The 19,768-nt window shown below is 44.1% G+C and overlaps 1 protein-coding gene across 3 annotated transcripts in view; it reads left to right on the forward strand.

Annotated features, from left to right (window-relative positions):
• LOC306706782 (partitioning defective 3 homolog) overlaps positions 1 to 19,768 on the forward strand; it is a 209,064-nt gene that overhangs the window by 148,169 nt on the left and 41,127 nt on the right. For all 3 annotated transcript variants that reach the window (XM_079173990.1, XM_079173992.1, XM_079173991.1), the window contains 2 exons: positions 1,799 to 1,927; positions 9,803 to 10,084. In XM_079173990.1, the coding sequence (XP_079030116.1) occupies positions 1,799 to 1,927; positions 9,803 to 10,084 (411 nt within the window). The remainder of the gene's footprint in view (positions 1 to 1,798; positions 1,928 to 9,802; positions 10,085 to 19,768) is intronic.

The following is a 19,768-nucleotide window of genomic DNA, read 5'->3' on the forward strand; positions in this document are numbered from 1 at the left end:
TGACGTGAACTGCAACTTGAATGGTTGGCGGAGGAATACAACCACAAGGCTGTAATTCTAGATATTTCTTTTCCTGTATTTCAGACGGTACTGCCACTAGAATGCCAACTCTTCTTCAAAAGTTATTTCAAACAATGAAAAGGTTCATTTCATTTCAGTCACTGGATAATAATCTTCACACCGATTCCCCCAGTTTGACGAACCACCAGCGCGTGTGATGATGGAGAACCGGATTCAGCGGTAGTCATTGATGTCTGACGTGCATATTTTTTTTTACGAGATCTGCCAGATGCTGAACCGCTGGGTATCTGTGTGCTGGAGGATTTGATCCGTTCCCTTTGCTAGTCAGGAATATTTGATCACTTTAAAGGTTTAAAGCTGTGAAAATAATTCCCAGACGATGAACACCACAAACTAGTGAAGGAGAGCTGTGGGGAAAGTGTGTTGTTTCTCTCACTGTTGTTTAAGATTAACAATGTCACACACATGATTTCTTTATATGCTTTCTCTTCATTATTCTCTTTTTGATGTTCCCATTCTTTGTTGTTTTCACACTCACTATAATAATTCCTTTTAGATATAATTTCATCCTCTCACCTTTAATCCCGTTCAGTGTTGTTTTTCCACCGGCTTCTCTCTGCAGATTCATTCACTTGTTTTGTTCTTTCTTTGTGTTTCGTTCATTGATTTACTGTATTTCTCTTGTTTTCCATTCCCTTTCTTCTATATTGCTTTCCATGCACACGTTCACACATCTCAGTGTCTTTGTTTTTCTTTCTTTCTCATATTTGGACAATTTACACTCTTTATTTCCTAAACACACTCACGTTTCACTGTTGGGATTTTCACTTCTTTGGTTTGCTTTGATTCTGTTTTTTTTTTTCTTTCTATTTTTTCACACACACACACACACACACACACACCTCTTGAGGTTTCCTTTGTGTTCTTCGCCGTAGTTTAGCTCTCGGTCTTAATGTTTCATTCATTGAGTTTCTCTTGCCCGTGTTCATTTTTTTTCCTCTTCTGTTCACCGTCTTCTGTCTCTTTCATTAGCGCACACACACACACACACACACACACACACACACACACACACACACACACACACACCTCTCTGGTTTCTCTCGGCACAGTCTCTTATAGAAGTAGTAGATATTCTCTGCGGACCAATTTCCCTGTGAATAATCACGGAGGTTCATTGTGGAAGCGAGCGCGGTGCCAAAGTCATTTCTCCGACGGGCTGCGGCTTTATACCGAGTCAATCAAGCAGAAATATCTCTGCAATGGCTCCTGTTTCGTTAAGCGTCACTCCCTCCCTATGAATGTAATTACGGCGCGGGGCCGCGCTGACGCCTTCTTCGTTTACCCCCCCCCCAACTTTAAACCAGTGGAATTTGGTTTGAACCTGTGAAAAAGTACTTTTCAAACGGTTGGTTTGAGGGCTTGATCGACTGTTAAGTCGTAACAGTTTTCAGCTGAGTTACTGTGTCACATATTGTACGAGCGTACCTGTACGCTCGTACAATATGTGATACTTACTTAGTATACTTACTTAGACAATCGATTATTGTCTAAGTTTTAAATCATTTGAGAGATTTTTCTTGAAATAGTCTCGTGACCCCGACTTTCCATCCACTCACTGATCGGTTTCTTCACCCTCGGAGGAAATTAAACTGCTCAAGCAAACAGCAGGAGTGACTCTGGAAGAATGCTTGACAGCCAAACCTAAGAAATGAGAAAATAATACAGTATTATTATATTAGCTAATAATTATCTTAATTTTTTTTGGGTATTCCAGGTTTGGGAAGCACCGTAAGGACGAGCGGCCGGGAGAGAAGATGGACCGTAAGGGCTCCAGCAAGTGGAGGGTGGAGGAGACGCAGGTTTCAGATGAGGAGACGATGAAGATGAGGATGGAGCAGGAGAGGTAAGGTCTTCGTGATGTTGCTCAGGGCTGCGCTGGAGAAAGGTCCCTTTGTGTCTGGACTCTCATGTGCTTTGTTATTGTGGGATCAATGGGCGGGGTGGGGGGGTTCCACAGAGCTCTTTAAACCAAATGAATGTAATACTTGCGTTTCTCTCGGGCATCTCTGTGTTTTGAGCAGCCTTCATCATTGTTACAAAGTGAATGTCCAAATGAGAGCTTCCAGGTCGTCTCCTCTCGTGGTCCACTTCCAGGTTTCCTTCTATCTGCTCGTTGAAGTCAAAGCGCTTCAGTTAGTGGACTGCAAAATGTATTTTGTCTAAAGGCTTGTAGGTCCTGTAGCACCGCTCCCTGCTTTGATGAACACAGGTTGTGTTCACTCCGTCTCATTTGTTTCCTCCTAATATCAGCGGAAGGTTTTGGAGCCTGGCTAGCAGGGCTTTGTTCCCATTCAGCCACAGGTTGCATGAGTGAGGACCCGCTCTGATGTTGGGGGATAATGCCTAGCTTGCGGTTTGCATCGGGTAATCTCAAAGCTGTTGCATTGGTTTGATGTTGAGGCTCTGTGCAGGCCAGTCGAGTTCTTCCTCACCAAACTGAAGCAACACTTTTCTTCATGGACCTCGTGTTTTGTGCTCAGGAGCGTTGTCACGGTGAAACAACGTGTTTCCCCCAGCTGTTGTCACAATGTTGGAAGCCCACTAATGTCTGAAATATCGTGCAGCATAAGAATTCCCTTTATTAGAAACAAGGGGCCCAGTCCAAAACCGTGAAAACAGTCCCTGACCACAAGGGGAATTGGGAATTCCCTCTTTGACATGTTACAGATTAAACGAAGCAGCGATGGCAGCGGCTGATATATTTTCAGTTTATTCATCCGACCTTCGGTCCCATTTTTTGATCACATTTTGGTGGTTAAAGATCACTGTGACCCCACAAAACATGATTTTTTTAGCCACAACTCAGGAATTGATATGCTAATTCACACAATTTTCCACAAATAATCTAACAGTGATGACATTTTGCACAGACGTGCATATTAACCGCAACTTAACTGGTTTGCTGATACAACCGTGAGGCAGTAATCCCAGTTTCCAACAGCAGTACGTTAATGTTTATTAAATACACAAGTTGTGTAGTGAAAAAATGTAGTAGATAGCTTGAGAGCCCAAAACAGTCTGTGTCTCTCTGTCTCTCTGTCTCTCTCTGTCTCTCTCTCTGTCTCTCTCTGTCTCTGTCTCTGTCTCTCTGTCTCTCTCTGTCTCTGTCTCTGTCTCTCTGTCTCTCTCTGTCTCTCTCTGTCTCTGTCTCTGTCTCTCTGTCTCTCTCTGTCTCTCTGTCTCTCTGTCTCTCTGTCTGTCTCTGTCTCTCTCTCTGTCTCTCTCTGTCTCTGTCTCTGTCTCTCTGTCTCTCTGTCTGTCTCTGTCTCTCTCTCTGTCTCTCTCTGTCTCTGTCTCTGTCTCTCTGTCTCTCTCTGTCTCTCTCTGTCTCTCTCTCTCTCTCTGTCTCTCTGTCTCTGTCTCTGTCTCTCTCTATCTAAACTAAATGTCAGACCGGCACAGTGCCAGTGTTTTTAGGGCGGCGGTTTATAAATGCCAAGGCCATTACAGCCCTGCCAGCTAATTAATTCCCATGCTCTCGGTGTAGGGGTGCTCGTTATTGAAATTTGGTTTGTAATTCTCTCTTCACGCCTGCAGAGCAGATAGCCCAATAATATGATAATAGCAAGTCTTTATTTTTAATTGGCATAAGGTTAACGCAAATGCCACGTCAGATGATTTGGTTGTTTCACTGGATTCTGGTTAAAAGTTCACAGCGGTCCCTTCGTATGTTAATCCGATCGGTGGCTTCTCTGTTACTACTTGTCCTCAAATGTCGGAAGTTATTAATGTTATTTATTATCTGTTGTTAATACAGTGAAATCTATGCAGGATTACTTAATGGTATTTCAAAAATGCGTGTGACACAGATAACGATGCACCCTTTCCTTCATTCAGTGACTCGGTGCATATTAACACCTGCGTCTTTAGCGCTGTAGCTTGTGGTTACATTCTGAGATCTCTTTCTTTGCGGCTACACATTATAGTACTGATCTGATGTTTGTAACCAATCTCAGTACAAGAGGAAGTAAACGCAGTATTTCCACCTATTTCTTCAGATTTATCAGCAAGAGGAGAGAAACAGGCGTTTTTGTGCATTTATTTGTTCTTTTGTTTGTTAGTGTGTAACGGTGTTGGCCAGTAGCAAGAGAGAGCTCGGGCAAAAAAACGGGTATATGAGGAACAAAGATCAGCCTCCACAGAGCAGGAGCTGTCCTGGGATTGTCCGACGGTAAGTCGATGCATTAGTTATTTTGTTCAGCGTTGGGTGTTTGACTCACTCCAAACAAGCGTACACCCCCCGCCCCCTCTCCTCCCCAAGCACCTGAAAAGCACAAGCGCGCGTCTCGTTTGTATTTAACCCACTGGGCTGAGCTGCACCGATACTGACGGGGAGATATTCCCACTGAGGATGCGGAAGACTGTGGCTGCTTCGACGTTAAACAATGATCCAGTTAGCCGTCTTTCACCGGGCCGCTCAGCCGGGGAGCTTCGGGCACCTTCGCTGCACAGCGCCCATCGATCGGCCGCTGCCAGAGGCCATGCTTAATCCAGCTGTGATCGACTAAATGCATGGATTTCCTCGCAGGTTTAAGTCTCGGGTCCCAGTGGACCCCCAAGCCCAAGCCAGACAAACAGATCGAGACAGACAGTTTCAGACAGCACACTGGTGTGTGTGTGTGTGTGTGTGTGTGTGTGTGTGTGTGTGTGTGTGTGTGTGTGTGTGTGTGTGTGTGTGTGTGTGTGTGTGTGTGTGTGTGTGTGTGTGTGTGTGTGTGTGTGTGTGTGCGCGCACACCAATACTGATGCACCTCAGATTGACAGATCCCTGAAAATATAGATTCAGCTCAATCAGTCACGGGACGCCGAGACATGAGCATTGATGGAAAATGATTTTGACTCTAGTAAAGAGATCTAAAGCGCTTCCCTGTGCTTTGCACAGAGCAGCCCAGCAGAGCCTACAAGCTGTTCTCGCTGGCGTGTGTCATTGCATTCATTTGATTGGCTAACACAGCAGCCACTTAGAGACAATAACAGGGCTGGGAGGGTTACTTTAAAAAATGTAATCAGCAACCTAATTTAAGTATCACAATATTGAAGTGAGTGATTGATTGATTGTTTAAATTCCAAATATGCAAATTAAGACGAGAAAAATGTGTTTTAAAATTGTAAACCTGCTAGTAATCCCCGTTTTTACCCAATCTGATTACGTCTTTTTTTCTGTAAATGTAATGAAATGGTGTTACCTTTTATTTTGTATCCTAATAAAGTAGAGTAGTTCCATGTAATTACATGACTTCTGTCTGTGTTTTTAAGAGTCAAATGGCCAAAAGGTTCAGCGTTGAATACAGCGGACGGTGTGCTGTATGTCACGTAACTTCTCCCAGTGAACTTCCAGCTCAAGATGAACAGTATCGGCTCGAGTTTCTTTAATGTGAAATATAAATATAAATATAATAAAAAGTGAGAGATTGCTCAGATGTACGTATGCACTATAATACCCCTGGGCCCTCTAAAGTCTCGCGGTGTCCTCCTTGCATAGCTCAGGCTCTTTGTCATAAAACATTATGATTCACATGTCCAGTGTAATCATTCCAAGAGGGGCTTTCAGCAGCCGTCTTATCCCGCTGGACCTTCTACTTTCATGTACTTCCTGCCTTTCACTGGGGTCTATCAGTTGTGTCAGCACTACCGCTAAGAGGAAGGTTTATTACACAGTGGTTACAATGGCACATAATGGGCCATTGTTCTGGCTTGATGTGGTAGAAAGGTCACTCGTCAAACACATTTCTTCCCCCATAATGTCCCATCCTGCCATTTCTATACCTTTTTTATCTGCTGTGTCTCTCTCTCTCTCTCTCTCTCTCTCTCTCTCTCTCTCTCTGCTATGCTCTCTTTTTCTTCTTAGACTCCTTTCCTACCGCCCTCGAATCCTTCACGCTGAGAGTATTCTCATCTCTCATCGAGGTCAGCCGTTGGAAAGAAAAGCAGGGTTTTTCCTTGCGTAAATATTTTGGGACCGAAAAGGGCAATGATTAGGCCAAGTGTGGTTTTCCTTCCTGTCCCCATTTTAATCAGCGTAATTGTGTTTGTACAATTGCACATTTTTTAGCAACATTGCTTTTTAAGTGCCTGTCGTGTTGACATAGACGGAGTCTTAAAGGCCTGCAGCTGTAGTCGGCCTTGACTCGCACCAGTTTACCCCCAGTGGTGGCCCAGCGCCGCCAAAAGAAGCCCTAAAAACATCAACGAACCACTCGAGCGGCATAGAATAACTCTCCACCGTCCATACCTGACCTCAGGTTCTCAAATGAATCATCTTCAATGTTCTTCTTCCTGAAATATGACTCAGTACACAGCTTCCAATGATTGCTGTCACAGCTGGTTATTTACTGTGGCAGCAGCCTGCTCGTGCATGACGAATGTAGAGGCTGGTGATGAATAGTGTTCCGGTAGAAAGTCTTGATTGTTTTGGGACAGCAGAGAAGAAGAGTACGCTGCAGAGGCAACATGGCGGCTGTTTGAGACTTTAAAAGTATACGAACTAAAACTTAAAAGGTTTTTCTTGATTTTGTTCATTTATAATTAATGGTGAATATTTTTTTTAAATCAGTTAATATGAAAGAATCCATGATTTGTGATTTATTAAGCAAAAATGCTGTAGCAGCGTCTCAACTGTGAGGATTTGCTGCTTTTAGATAACATCAACCTTTACTGATCCCAGAGGGGAGATGCAGGATGTGCCAGCTTTAAACTGTTGGTTGAACAATTTGAAGACGTTACCTTGGGGCTCTGAGAAGTTTTCTTTCACTATTTTTCTGCAAAATATTGAAAATATAATCAACAGGTTAATGGATTGGCCCTTCAGCGCACACATACATCTCTCAGACCTGCTTTGACCCCACTAATGTAGGCAGCCGTCTTTCTTCAACACTCCCGCTCTTAAGACCGGAGATATGCGTCTTTTCTCACACACCACACACTGCTTCAAAGCTGCATCCCTCCTCTCTCAGAAACTGGCCCCATTGACCCGTTCCAGGGCCTCGTTTTTGGGAGGGGGGCCAGGCGCTGGATTGGTATGTCTGGCCTTATCTTATCAGCCACTGCACTTGTGTATACAATCAGTAGCTGCTCCCACTTCTGCTGCTGCTGCTTCTTCTTTCTCTGGTGGAAATCACTGTTTTTCCTGTTTTAAAGATAGATCCCTCAAGGGCCCCGGCTTCCTTCGGGCGCTGTTCGATAATTGCTGAGTCCACAACTAGTACAGACGCAGCATGCAGGTCCACAAGCTTTCCTACGACATGAGTTCAGCTGCTGGAATAAGTGCACATTGTGTCGAGTTCAGTCGGGAGCTGATAAACCATCAAGTTCATTGGCAGCCTCGTTTTAGTAGTTAAGTTTTCTTTTTTAAATGCACATTTTTTACCTCCGATGAGGAATTTCTTACCTCCGATGGGGACCCCCCCCGCCCCCCCGTTAGACGTATTGTTTCATTATGCACAGCATGCACATTTTCTGCAGATTTTTTGCCCGCTTTAGCGTTCAGTCAAGGTGCACCCCCTACCTCGTCGCTGCGACTGTCCCCATTCTCTTCCCCACTGCCGTTTAAAGAGGGGCCTGGAGAAAAGAGAGCAGTATGATAATTGGTAGTTGTAAAGCTCTGATAATTGGCAAGGCTGTAATTACGGGACTGCGCGATAGGTAGTCCCCCTGCTGCAGCAAATGGGGTTGCCAGTTATTCACAAGATAATGGCCTAAAGAGTGTGTGTGTGTGTGTGTGTGTGTGTGTGTGTGTGTGTGTGTGTGTGTGTGTGTGTGTGTGTGTGTGTGTGAGAGAGTTCTGTGTGTTTGAGTTGTTCTGTATGAGACACAAAGGTATCTGAGGTGTGTGTGTTTGAGAGACAGAAAGAGAAAAGCGTGGTAGCTATACATTAGCAGCACTCTGAATACAAAGTGCTTCCCTCATATGAGGTGTTGTGGGGGCGACAGACTATTATGTATTGTTTATGGTATTATTCAGTGTGTGTGTGTGTGGGGGGGATAAATAATAGGCTCCGCATCTCTCTCTCTCTCTCTCTCTCTCTCTCTTCTGTAATGTAAAGTTAAAAAGACACAATAAACAATCGCTCTTATGTTGCGGTGGCTCGTCTGGTGTTTTGTTAACGTGACACCTGAGATTTACAGCGTCGCTCCGCTCCGCGATGTATAATCACGAGGCTTCAGCAACATAAAGGTTTTACCTGACAGAGTGGAAGCCGGTAAGGGGAGCGGTCGTAACTATGATTCATACAGTTTGGTACAGTACTAGATATTAGGCTTTGTTCTGCCTGCATCATGTAACAATATGTGCTTTACGTCACTATTTGAATGAATGAAATCCTTTTAATAAATCTGTCAATTACATAGTTAACGGGCAGCATTCTCATAATGTGCATCTACAACAGTTGTATCATGAACTTGGATAACAAAGAGTGTCATTTACAAGATAATATAATATGGGGAGGGCAATTTAGATTGACATAAATATGTGTATTGTTCTTTATTATGCGTGATTCCCTGGAAATGAAATAGAGAAAGCATTTATTCATAAAGCAGTCAGATGGGAATGTTTGTTCTTGGTTCTCCAGTGAATGAACTACTTGACAGTTTGGCCCAAAGGAACCAGACTCTTTTACTAAGTAGCTCACCTACCTGCAGATATGAAACAGAGTCCAATTAATTACAAAATCTCTCTCGTATTACGTCAGTCACAGTACATATTGACTTTTCATTGGGCTTCAATCTAATGTCTTTGCTTCCAGTCATCAAGGCTGAATTCAATAAATGAATCTGGAGAAAAACAACAGTTATTATATTTACAATAGAAAGCGTAGTATTCTCCCAGTGGTCAGTCAATATCAACCCAGTTGCCAGAATTCTTTTTTTGGCATTGCACGTTTATGCAAACCAGGGGATACGTTGAACCAAAAATAAGTTTCACGAATATATTTCATATCAGCCTCCCATCTCGTTTGCAGAAAAGCACAACGCCACATGGTTTACGTTAACGATTGATGAGGTTTAGGCAACAAAGCTACTCATGGTTTGTGTTAAAATAATACCGTTACAAAGTAGCTAGTGTAAAGGATTAACAATCACCCTGAGCTGTCTTCATTCTTAACAAGCCTAACAGCGTTACGTAACCAGCGTAAAGTCAACGATTGCTTTTGGTTTCACACGGGACACTAACAGCGGTCTCCTGGGTGAAAGTCCAATGTTTGTTAACCCCATCAACCAGCAGCACTCCCACCTGCTCTCAGTGGACTTTCTCCCTTGTTATAATGGTTATTATACCTCATAACTTTCAATAACGGTTGCTCCATATACTACGTCACCGACTCTGACCGAATGCAAAAACGACGACATTCGTATCTGTATTTTAAAGAAACGTAAAATGCACAAACATCATTTTTTTGCTGGCGACTGTGCTGTCAATATGGACAGAGGTGTTTGCTACCAATGTAGCTTAGTTTATTTAACAATAGAAAACCAGGTTTCCATTGTAGTGTGTATATATATATACAAGAAAGAGGAATGGATGTATTTGGCATGGCAGTATCCTTTAATATCATACTTAATAGCCACATACAGAATACATTACAGCACCAGAACTACATCGATGTTTTTCTCTCCAGAAGCAGCCCAGCGCTACACAGACTGGTCCTTTTTTCTGACCCACCATTGTCTTTTGAGCCAGAAAAGCTGGTATCAACATGTCTGTTACAATCTTCACCATCAGGATCCAGGCTAAGACCAGAGAGCTGAGGGAGCGCCAGGCCAGGGAGCGGGACTACGCCGAGATCCTGGATATAAGCCGCTCGCCGGAGAGGGGCTCCGAGGAGGAGCACCCGTACGCAGGCATCAACCCCCTGAACAGCTCCGTGGACAGCGGGCACAGCCGGCCCCAAAGCCCCCGGGACGACTACCCCCACCTCCATCCACACCACCAGCACCAGCACTCCGATTCCCTCTACACCCAAGTCAGCAAGGCCCGCAACGAGCGGCCTCCGTCTGCAGACAGGTAGGGGTGGATTTATGCGTTTGATGAGCTCTGTTGTGAAAAAAACAAACAACCAGAATCATCTTGCAGTATCTAGATTTTTGTTATTTTTTTGTTCTAATCAGTTGCATTCTGGGTCATATTTAATTTTCATCATTTATTTTCCTTTGTCTCTTGACAACAGGAATGAATGAGTCACAATTCAATGTTTCAGCAACCTTTTCACCTCCACACCCCCCCGTATGTCAGCTAAAGGTCTGTCCGGGCCCGATTCTGCCTCGCGTTCCCAATTCTCGTAACTCTGAGGCGGCATTATTGCGCAGAGACGGCAAGCTGGCTATCACACCTGCAGGAGGAAATAATCACAGCAACAGAAGGCAGGCGGTAAATGTCAGCTCGCCGACTGCTCGACACCGTTCTCGGGTGGGGGGGAGGATTACTCAGGAGAGGCAGTGAGTGAATAGGGAACCTTTGAAATATCCGTCTCTCTTTCTGTCTCCCCTGACCTTTCTACCTCTCTTTCTCCGCGTCCTCCGTTCTCTTGTTGATTCCAGCTTTTCCCTGCGTTTGCGTGAAACATTCTGAGTTACCGTCTGCGTCCGTGACTGACAGCTCATTTTGAAACGATCACCCCGGCCTGACACATGGAGATCCCTTTTTTCTCTCTGTGCGTCTACTTTGCATTCATTCACAGCCAGCCAAGTGGAAGCATAACCAAACTTAAAAAACCCAAAGTCCACTGCAGCGACGGCCAGCCAAATAAACGCCAGAACGCTCTACTAAGCGCCTGCATCTTTCCAGCAGCAGCAGCAGCAGCTCTCAGCACTGCAGCTCTGTGCCTTCTAATCCTCCCTCGATCAATGAACGCAGAGATTTCGTAGCCCTGAGATGGATTTGGGGAACTTGGAGCCAATCGAGGAGAGCCTGCGGCGAAGCAGAAACACAGGCGGTGCACATCCACCGTGAATGAATGGGTTTGTCTTAGTCGTGGTTTTCACACATCCCCAGATGGCCCCGGCAGCCTGTGTGTACTTCAAGAGTGCTTGTAGCTCGTATTGATTCATAATTCATTGTGCTGCTGTTGTCATAGCATCTTTTAATTTATTTTTTTATTAAATCCCTGATGTGGTCCCGCGTGGAGTTATGCAGATGCGCGTCAGATACGCAGTCTTATTTAATTAGGTGAGGGAATTTAGACTCTAATCATTGTTATATTAAAGTTAATAGTTCACTCATTCACCACACAAGCTATTTTATTTCCCCCTCTGTACCATGAGATATTGTTTTATGCCTCTTTGAAGTTTTGCGAGAAAGCTTTGCCCCCCCCCCCCCAAAGCCCACAGCAACAACAGCAAGCGGACGGATTAGCGCTGAAATCATTTCAATGGACCGCTTTTTACAATTGTTTAATAATTTAAGTCATTCATCAAGAGAATTTAAAATATTCAATAGTTCCAGCTTCTCGAATGTGAGGATTTGCTGTCTTGTCTCGTGTGTTTTCATCATTGTGACTCCGGCTGTGGGAGCCTGTGGACGCCCTCTTCAGTATTTGTATACATTTAAAGGTAAAATGATTCATCAGCCTGAAAAATAACGAATATACATTCATCAAGAAGTAAGTCTGTACTAGTTGCAGCCCTAAAAGGGATAACCGTGACTGAACAACCTCAGTAGTTCATTGCACCCCAGGCTTTAGCTGGTTCCACTGGGCTTTGGAGACACAAACTCTTTATTGCATTTCATTTTAAGCTGAGGTAATATTGGTCTTTTCAATTAATACCAGCAACAGGTCTCCCTTTTGTTTGACTCCGGTCGGCTTGTGGGCTTTTAGAGCACCAACTGTTCTTGGACTAATAATGTTGTGCGTGTGATTTTGGACGGTGTTCTGGTATTTTAATGCTACTCCTCATACTTAACCGTGCCGCCCCAGACTTGAAACGCTGGCTCTTTTCAGGAGGCTTTGATTCCAGCGGCGTGGGTGCCAGGGTCTCGCACTCCTTTTAAGATATTATGTTGCGCTCCCAGATCCCCAATCGTAAGCAAAATATACCTCCCGAGAGAAGCAGGAAGCGCGTTTCCTGTCTGCCCCCTACTGAACAGGAAGTGAATTAGACCCTGCCGTGCCAAGCACTGGAGGGGAGGGAGTCTCACCCGACGGCGGGGAGTGTTTGTTATTGTGGGATTGGAATGGCAGCGCGGACTGATATCAGAGCTTAAAGCATTGAGCAGATTTGATCAAAGCAATAACATGTCCATAGAAACTGAGAGCGAAGGAAAATGTTATTTTGTTCCTCCGCTGACGCTTTTCTTCTGAAATGACGGGCATGCCGGGATAAGTTCAAACAAACGGTTTGAGATTCCGCTGGGAGTCGGCTCCGTACTTCGGGCGTTGCCGTTTGCCGGGTTTCTCTCGTCGCCGTTCGAATCGGGAATCGTTTTTACAAGCAGCGATTGTCCCGAGAGGAGCCAATCGATCATTGATTCAGTATGTGGTGCCTCGAGTCATTGAGGACGTGGCTTTTGAAATGTCACACTTTTTTTAATCGGTGTTTGTAAAGCCCTGTTGTTGATGCTGCCGTGTTGTGATTCTCACAAGATCATGACTCAGAACCAGACTGAAGGGGTCAAAGCCATGGCAGAGAGATTCACCAGCTCCATTATATGACGTAATAATAATAATCTTTATCCGCAGAGTTGCTTTACTCTCTGTGGCCTTGTTGTTTCACTACAATAAGTCCTGAACCTCTGCGGAAACATCACAAGCATGACAAGAAGTAGAGAGAACTCAGAAGTGTCTTTTGAGCAGAATAACAAAAAGATGAAATGTTGAATTTCTTTGATAATTTCTTTTACAAAAATTGGAAACAATTGAATCCGTATGCACAACATTTTTCAAAGATCCCACGAGTGTTACTAATATTGGAAAACATGCTATGCATATGAAACTATTTACATGTTTACTCTGTGTTCAGCAGCCTGCAGTTCTGTTTCACAGATTTTTATTTTTTTTATGTTTCAGTCTCACAAATCGATCCTGGCTTCCTGGTTGCACGTATAGGAGCCCAGAATGTTCATGTTTCTAACAGGATTTGGTTCGTGCTGACGGTTTACCAGACATTTTAAATGACACGTGTAGAATAAGTGCATTTTTCTTGAAATACCACAATTTTAAGCTGCAATTTGGTTGCTTTTCCTGATGGACGCGTTTGTCACACATGATGTTTTCAAGGACCTTGAAAGAAGAAAATGTCTGTTACTACAGCTTCTGGCTTTTATAAATGGTGTAATTTTGGCAAATTCTTTTTAAGAAAACTTTTGAAACCCACCGGCGGGTTTTTGGGTTCAAACAGTGTATACATCACAAGGTATCTCTGTTTGTCTTTTTGACTGTACCTTTGTTTCTCAGAGAATAACACGGTGACTGATAAGGAAAGTCTTCAGAGTGGGAGTAACAACACAGTGTGAGACTCTTAATATGACACGAGAACATATTCTGCCGTGACTCTTAACTGTTAAAGCCGCCGCGCGTGATGATAATCATCAACTGTGTCATCACGATCTTCCTGAAGCAGGTTATCCAAACGTGTGCTTTGCCAAGAGGAAATCCATCCATTAACCCTCGGAGCGCTGTCACTTCCTCACAACACTCGTTTAAACAACGGGACCGAAATTCTACCTCAATGCCCAAACGAGAAAACCAGAACCCCCCCCCGTCAGTTCCTCCTGGGGCAGTAAAACGCACAATTGCCTTTCTTTAACACCGCAGAACGAGAGGAAACGGGAGAAGAAGAAACAAAACAAAGACAACATGCAGCTGCATAAATATCCATTGGAACTCATTTTTAATTGCCTCTTCTTTTCTTTTTTTTTCCTTCAAACACAGCGCTGTCAGAAATTTCAATTTAACCGCAGAGGTTTAAAAACAAAAACAACTAAAGAGGCCAGGAGGAGCTTCGGAAGCCTTTTGGGAACAGCGTGACCCCGAGGACTCTCGACCAGTCTGCTGCATCACGCCTGAAACAACATGTAGCTCTTTGCTTTCAAGCCTGCTCTGGAACAGCCACTGTCAGGATTAGACGTGTCTTTTATACAAAGACATTTGAAGCTACAGTAAATTGGTGGTTGTACATGTTTTCACAGGAGCACTTGATGTTTTTTAAGTTGCTGTGCGGTTTGTTGCGTAGGCGAGCACGGTGTAGTATCAGGTTGGGAACATTCTTTTTATTTATTTTCTGAGTGTTTTTTGTTTTGGCTCGCAACCAAATTGCATAACCTTGCTGCTGGGACACCGGTGGTCTTTCTTTCTCAACCTGCCAAGCAAAATATTGTCCAAAGCTTCATGTTGTTGTTTTTTATCTCCCCCAATGTTTTCCCACCATTACAGCTGAGTATAGGTCCCGGAGTATACTGTAGCGTTGGCATCTGGTAACATGTGTCGCCATGTTATTTTTCCTAAATACCCGTTGAATTGTTTGCTCCGCTCTGTAACGGTGCGGTGTCTTTGCCATCCGCTGTAAATGAATAAGCTGAATTTACTTAATACATATTGTAGAAGCAGTCAGCGTGTTATTGAACAGCTTCGTTAGCCCTAAACATTTGCTGTATGACCCTCCGTCCCTGTTGTGTGAGCGCAAGTGTGCAGAGAACTGAAGTGAATTAGCCGCCATTGTTTTATTTCCCCCTCCCAGCTGCAAGGCAGCGGGCGAATGCCGTGGGAAGGCTCTGAGGGATTTGCCGTGATTTGATTCTCAGGCGCTTCCAGAGGAGGCAGCACTCTCTTATTGAATCGGCTCCATTACATTTCATCTCCACCGGGGGAATAAGGGACCTCGGAGGGAGCGAACGCGGTCGTGTTGTCTCACAAACACACACCAGAAACAGCGACGCAGACAAACAAACAGACAGCAGTCGCCTCGCAGCTTTTCACATGCTGATAAGGTGGTGTGTGTGTGTGTGTGTGTGTGTGTGTGTGTGTGTGAGTGTGAGTGTGTGTGTGTGTGTGTGTGTGTGTGTGTGTGTGTGTGTGTGTGTGTGTGTGTTCGCTCATGTGCATTCGATTGCACTTCGTGTATGCTGCATGCACACGTTGTTTAATAGCGTGCATCCGTGCGATGTTTCGATGCAGTCGCTCTTGTGTTGGTTGGCTTCTTTTGTTCAGGTGCACATGTGTATTTTCTGGAAATGTAGAGGAGTGGGAGTGACATGTCAGAGGTGTGTGTGTGCGTGTGTGTGTGTGTGTGTGTGTGTGTGTGTGTGTGTGTGTGTGTGTGTGAGCCACAGATGGAGAATTCAGGTATGCAGCTGCACACAGTGAATACAAAGCTTGTGCCTCGTGTAAGATTCTGAAGGGGATTTCTGTCGATGGTGGTCGAAGCGGAAAGCGAAAGTTGGCCCCGGGGCAAAAATGAGCCGTGAGCCCCCTGTTGACCCCCATTCCTCCTAATTTTCTGTGCATTGTGTTCTGTTTGTATCCTTTTGCCTGAGTACAAATGGCAACTTCATTATAATTTGCCCTCAGACCCGGAGAAAGACCATTACTCCTATTCTGAAACGCTACCAGCACAACACAGCTACCTGCTGTGTGTCGGTTTGTGGTGATTTGTGTTGGAAGCCGTCTTAAAGCTGGATCGATCAGTGTATCACATTTTGATTTACAGTCACTGTTTGTGAAGTGAAAGCTTTGCTTGTCGTGAGAATTGTCAGTAATTTGGAGTCCACCAATTTCTCCACTCTAAGCATCTTTTTTTATCCACTTTTAGCTCAATGTTTTCTCAGTTTACTGCCGTACAAACGTGTTTCCAGCCACAACAGGCACAGCTGTTTTTGAGCAAACAAGCTCTGATATACTGGCGCTAGTGATGCATTTAGCAGCTAAAGAGCCAGGTACATCCCTTATGAGTGGGTGGAGACCAAAACTGAGCTAAAAGGATCAAATATTGAACTTGCATTCAGCAGTTGGCCAAAAAACCAATGCTAATGTTGCTCCCAAGTCTGCCAGATGTGTAATGGGTTGGCAATCATTTTCCAACTCATTAGCAATTCATTTTTCTTTGGGCGATAATCGATCAGATGTTGTGTTTTCCCCTCGTTCCGCTTTGCCCAAGTGGCCCCACAAAAGCATTTAATGCAGTTTTAAGGCCTCTGTCTCCACTTTATACTGTGCTTTAGTGCTACATATTGTCAAACACATTTGAATCAATCAAAGGATCACAAACTAATGCTCTAGTTGGTAATCCAGCCTTGGTGGAAAAGTGACCTAAAGAGCATGAATACATAGTCGTGTTCGCTCCAGTACATGAATAGTAAGACTAGTTGCACTTGCTGCATTGCTGTTTCCTTTTTCATTAAAAGCACCCCTCTTTATATTTCAGTGTTGAGTAAACACGCAGCTAATCCAACATTCCTGTCTATTCAGGGGCCCCTGAGACTTCTGACGAGGAGCCCCAGCTGGGGGACCAAACACAATGCAAACACCAAACTAGAGCCACAAACGCAGGAGTATCCAAAACTCACAAACACACGCACCGTTTCCAAGTACAAACAGCACGGAGCGTTTAAAAGCCTGAAAAGCTTCAGCGAGCTTAAACGTCATTTTGTTGGATTTAGATGTTTCATGGCGAACCGGTAGGGAGAAGTCTATCTCACTCTATATCCCCCATAATCCACTTACCAACAGACATCATCTGTGTTGTTTATTTCACTCTCGCTCCCATGTTCCTGTAATCCACACGTTGCTGAATCTCTTTATCTCCTCTGTTTCTCACATGAAAAGGCGTCTGCCTCGTTTGATGATTAACACGTTATGACGTCACGCTGACGGTTCACTTCCTGTGGAACCGGACCAGCTGATGTTGCCGTGCAAAATCCCGTTGAATCCACAGAAATCAGCTTTCACATTGTTTTCGTTTTGACAGTGTTCTGTATCTGAAAAGTACGATTTTTGTTTTCATTTTTCTGTGTGACTCAAAGTCTGACGAATTCAGTTTTGAAGCCAAGTACATCAAGTGAACTATTCAGCTGGAAAACTGTGTGGAAAAGAGTGGTTGGCTTGTTCTCTGCTGTCTGCTATTTTCTGCCAGACTAACCTGGAGTTGGAAGGAGTCACAGCTGTGACTTTTCCACTCTTCATAACCATTCAAAACCTGAAAAGAAATCATAAAAAAGCAGAGCTCCGTCACATCTTTCTGCGCCTCAGCTGCTCCGCTATCTGGCTCGTAATGTGCGAATAGACCAGACCAGACAGGACAAGATGTTGGCTTTCACTGCTTATGCAGCATTGGATGTGTGTTCTCACCACTCGCTGAGCAGAACAGGATGTCTTACTACAGCTTGGGGAACATCTCTCTGCTTGAGGGTCATCACGAGTGTCAGCCCGAATGCTGATCCAAAGCCTGCTGACGAGAACAGGGGACAGAAATCTGATCTGCTGCCACCGTGTTTCGCCTCCAGTTAAAGACATCTACATAACACATGCGGCACTTGAACTTTTGCACCTGAGACGATGCAAGACTGATCTCATTAAATATGAAAAAAGAAAATCTGAGCAGTGTTTCAGCTTCTGTGGGCGTGGCCAGATTAAAAAGTTTGTCCCGGTGCAAACATTTGCTGTCATATCCTTCTGACATTCTGTTTGTACTCTGTCTCCCAAAAAGTGCACAGAGCAAGAGCAACATATAGCATCTCTATTATATCTAAACCAAAACGTTGGTCTCAAGTCGATGCCAAAACTCTGAAAGGTTGCCAGTGCCTGTTCTTACATCGTACCGTAGGTACCGTCAGGGCTCGTAAGGAGTTGTTCTTCTTTATTCCCGTATCAAGCATCCAAAGCTTTGTGTCAGCAGCCAGTAACACGAGCCTCACATTCCACATGTGCAGTTCTCTATCTTGTGGTTTTACAGTTAGCTGATCGGCAGAATAGAAAGCTCCTGAAGAGTGAACGGGGTGGGTTCTATCCCCGCTGCTCACGCCTGCTGTTTTTGCCAGCCCAGAGGTCCATTAAGAATAATTTAAAATGGCTGACACCATCATTTAATCAACATGTCGTATATACAAATGATTATATATTGAGTGTAGAGTGAGAGATGGCTGCTGTTAAAGTTCGGGCCTGTCGGCCGCCATCTGCTCCTATCCGGTGGAATCGGTTGATGTGTGTACATGAGGGGAGACAGGCCGGTCCTCCTCCACTGCTGATCTCTGGATCGAGGCCAAGAGCTACAGCAGGGATATGCTGTGGCCCGGGGGAGAGGACGGCTCGGCGGGTTTTTAGGGGTCTCCGGGTGTTCTCGGGTTGGAACGAGAGCAGGAGAGGGTGAAGACTTTATTTTGTGACGGCTCAGACAGTTTGTTTGTTAGGTTTCCTGCAAACTTGTTTGCCTCTTCAGCTTTTAGAGCGGGATGAAAGCCCGAGCACACTTTCTGTGAGTTTGTTTTAAACCAAACTCGCTGTTTTGACGATTCGATTGTTTCCAAATGTGTAAGGGCTTCTTCTTTTAGTCCGTCAAGAAGTTGTTTAAATAACTTGACCCCGTTAGAATCCACGGAGGTCCTGTAAATCAAACTCATTATTTACATTGAGCTCTTAGTCCCAATATTCATAACGTGGGTGGTTAGAAATAATGGTTTGACCTTTTTTCTTTTGTAGAAAACTGTAAAGTAGAAATGTAACCGTGTCCTTGAACAGGACGTCCAGAGAAGTACGACAATCAAGTCTTTCAATCCTTCTTCACAAATCATAAAAACTCCTTTACATGTTTTGATAAAATCTGTAATTAGACGAATTCACGAGAACAAACATTAGATTTGCAGTCAAGACCGTCAAATCTCAACAAACACTTTAACAGCATGGAAATTCATTTATTCATATTTTAATACATTTCCCGTCTTTGCGTGGCCGTGAGTCGATGATCCGTGTTATTGGTGTCTCCACTTGATAAATTAGTTTTCATATTGATACAATAAAACTATGAATAATTCCACTCCAGTGGAGTCTTGTTGTCATCAGACTGGGTCACATTCAAAACAGTTCTATTAAACTTTGGTCATTTTCTGATGTCATGAGAAGCAACTTTACAAAATTCAAACGAGGACCAAATTAAGCTGAATATCGTGATATTTCTAAATGCCAACAGCTGGAGAAGAATTTCCCTCTTAAGTGCATTATTGATGTTTCAATATTAATGACGAGGATTATGTCTCATATTGATGTGATGGATACACCAAATATTAAACCGCAGACGACCTGCTGTGATCAAACTATATAATGCCTCCCTCTGAGTCCTAATCACAAGCCAAATGAAGTGTTTGATCTGAGCTGAATAAACATGCACACTAATCCAAGATTATACTATTATGTTCAGCGTTCATACGTTTACAGTCGAGGGAGGATTTCCCCAGTTTAACCAATATTTAGTCTTACATTCCCACTGTCTTTTATGTGCATTCTTTGCTTTTGTCTCCCTGTTTACTACCTGACCTCACAACACTTGAGTGTCTCTCTGATGGCCGTCGATCCTCTGGGGTGGAGCGGCTGTATTTCTGGGGTTTCAGTGTAGCCGGCAGGTATCAGGACCAAGACTTTCCTCTTCCGTGCGCCGCTCAATTGCAAACAGTCCGATTAGCAACTTGACTCGACGTGTTGGAAGGGATTGTTTCACAAGTAGCCAGTTTACGAGCTTCTAGTTGCTAATAAAAAGCTAAATCGTTGTC

This window comes from Pholis gunnellus (assembly GCF_910591455.1).
Source record: "Pholis gunnellus genome assembly, chromosome: 14".
NCBI lineage: Eukaryota > Metazoa > Chordata > Actinopteri > Perciformes > Pholidae > Pholis > Pholis gunnellus.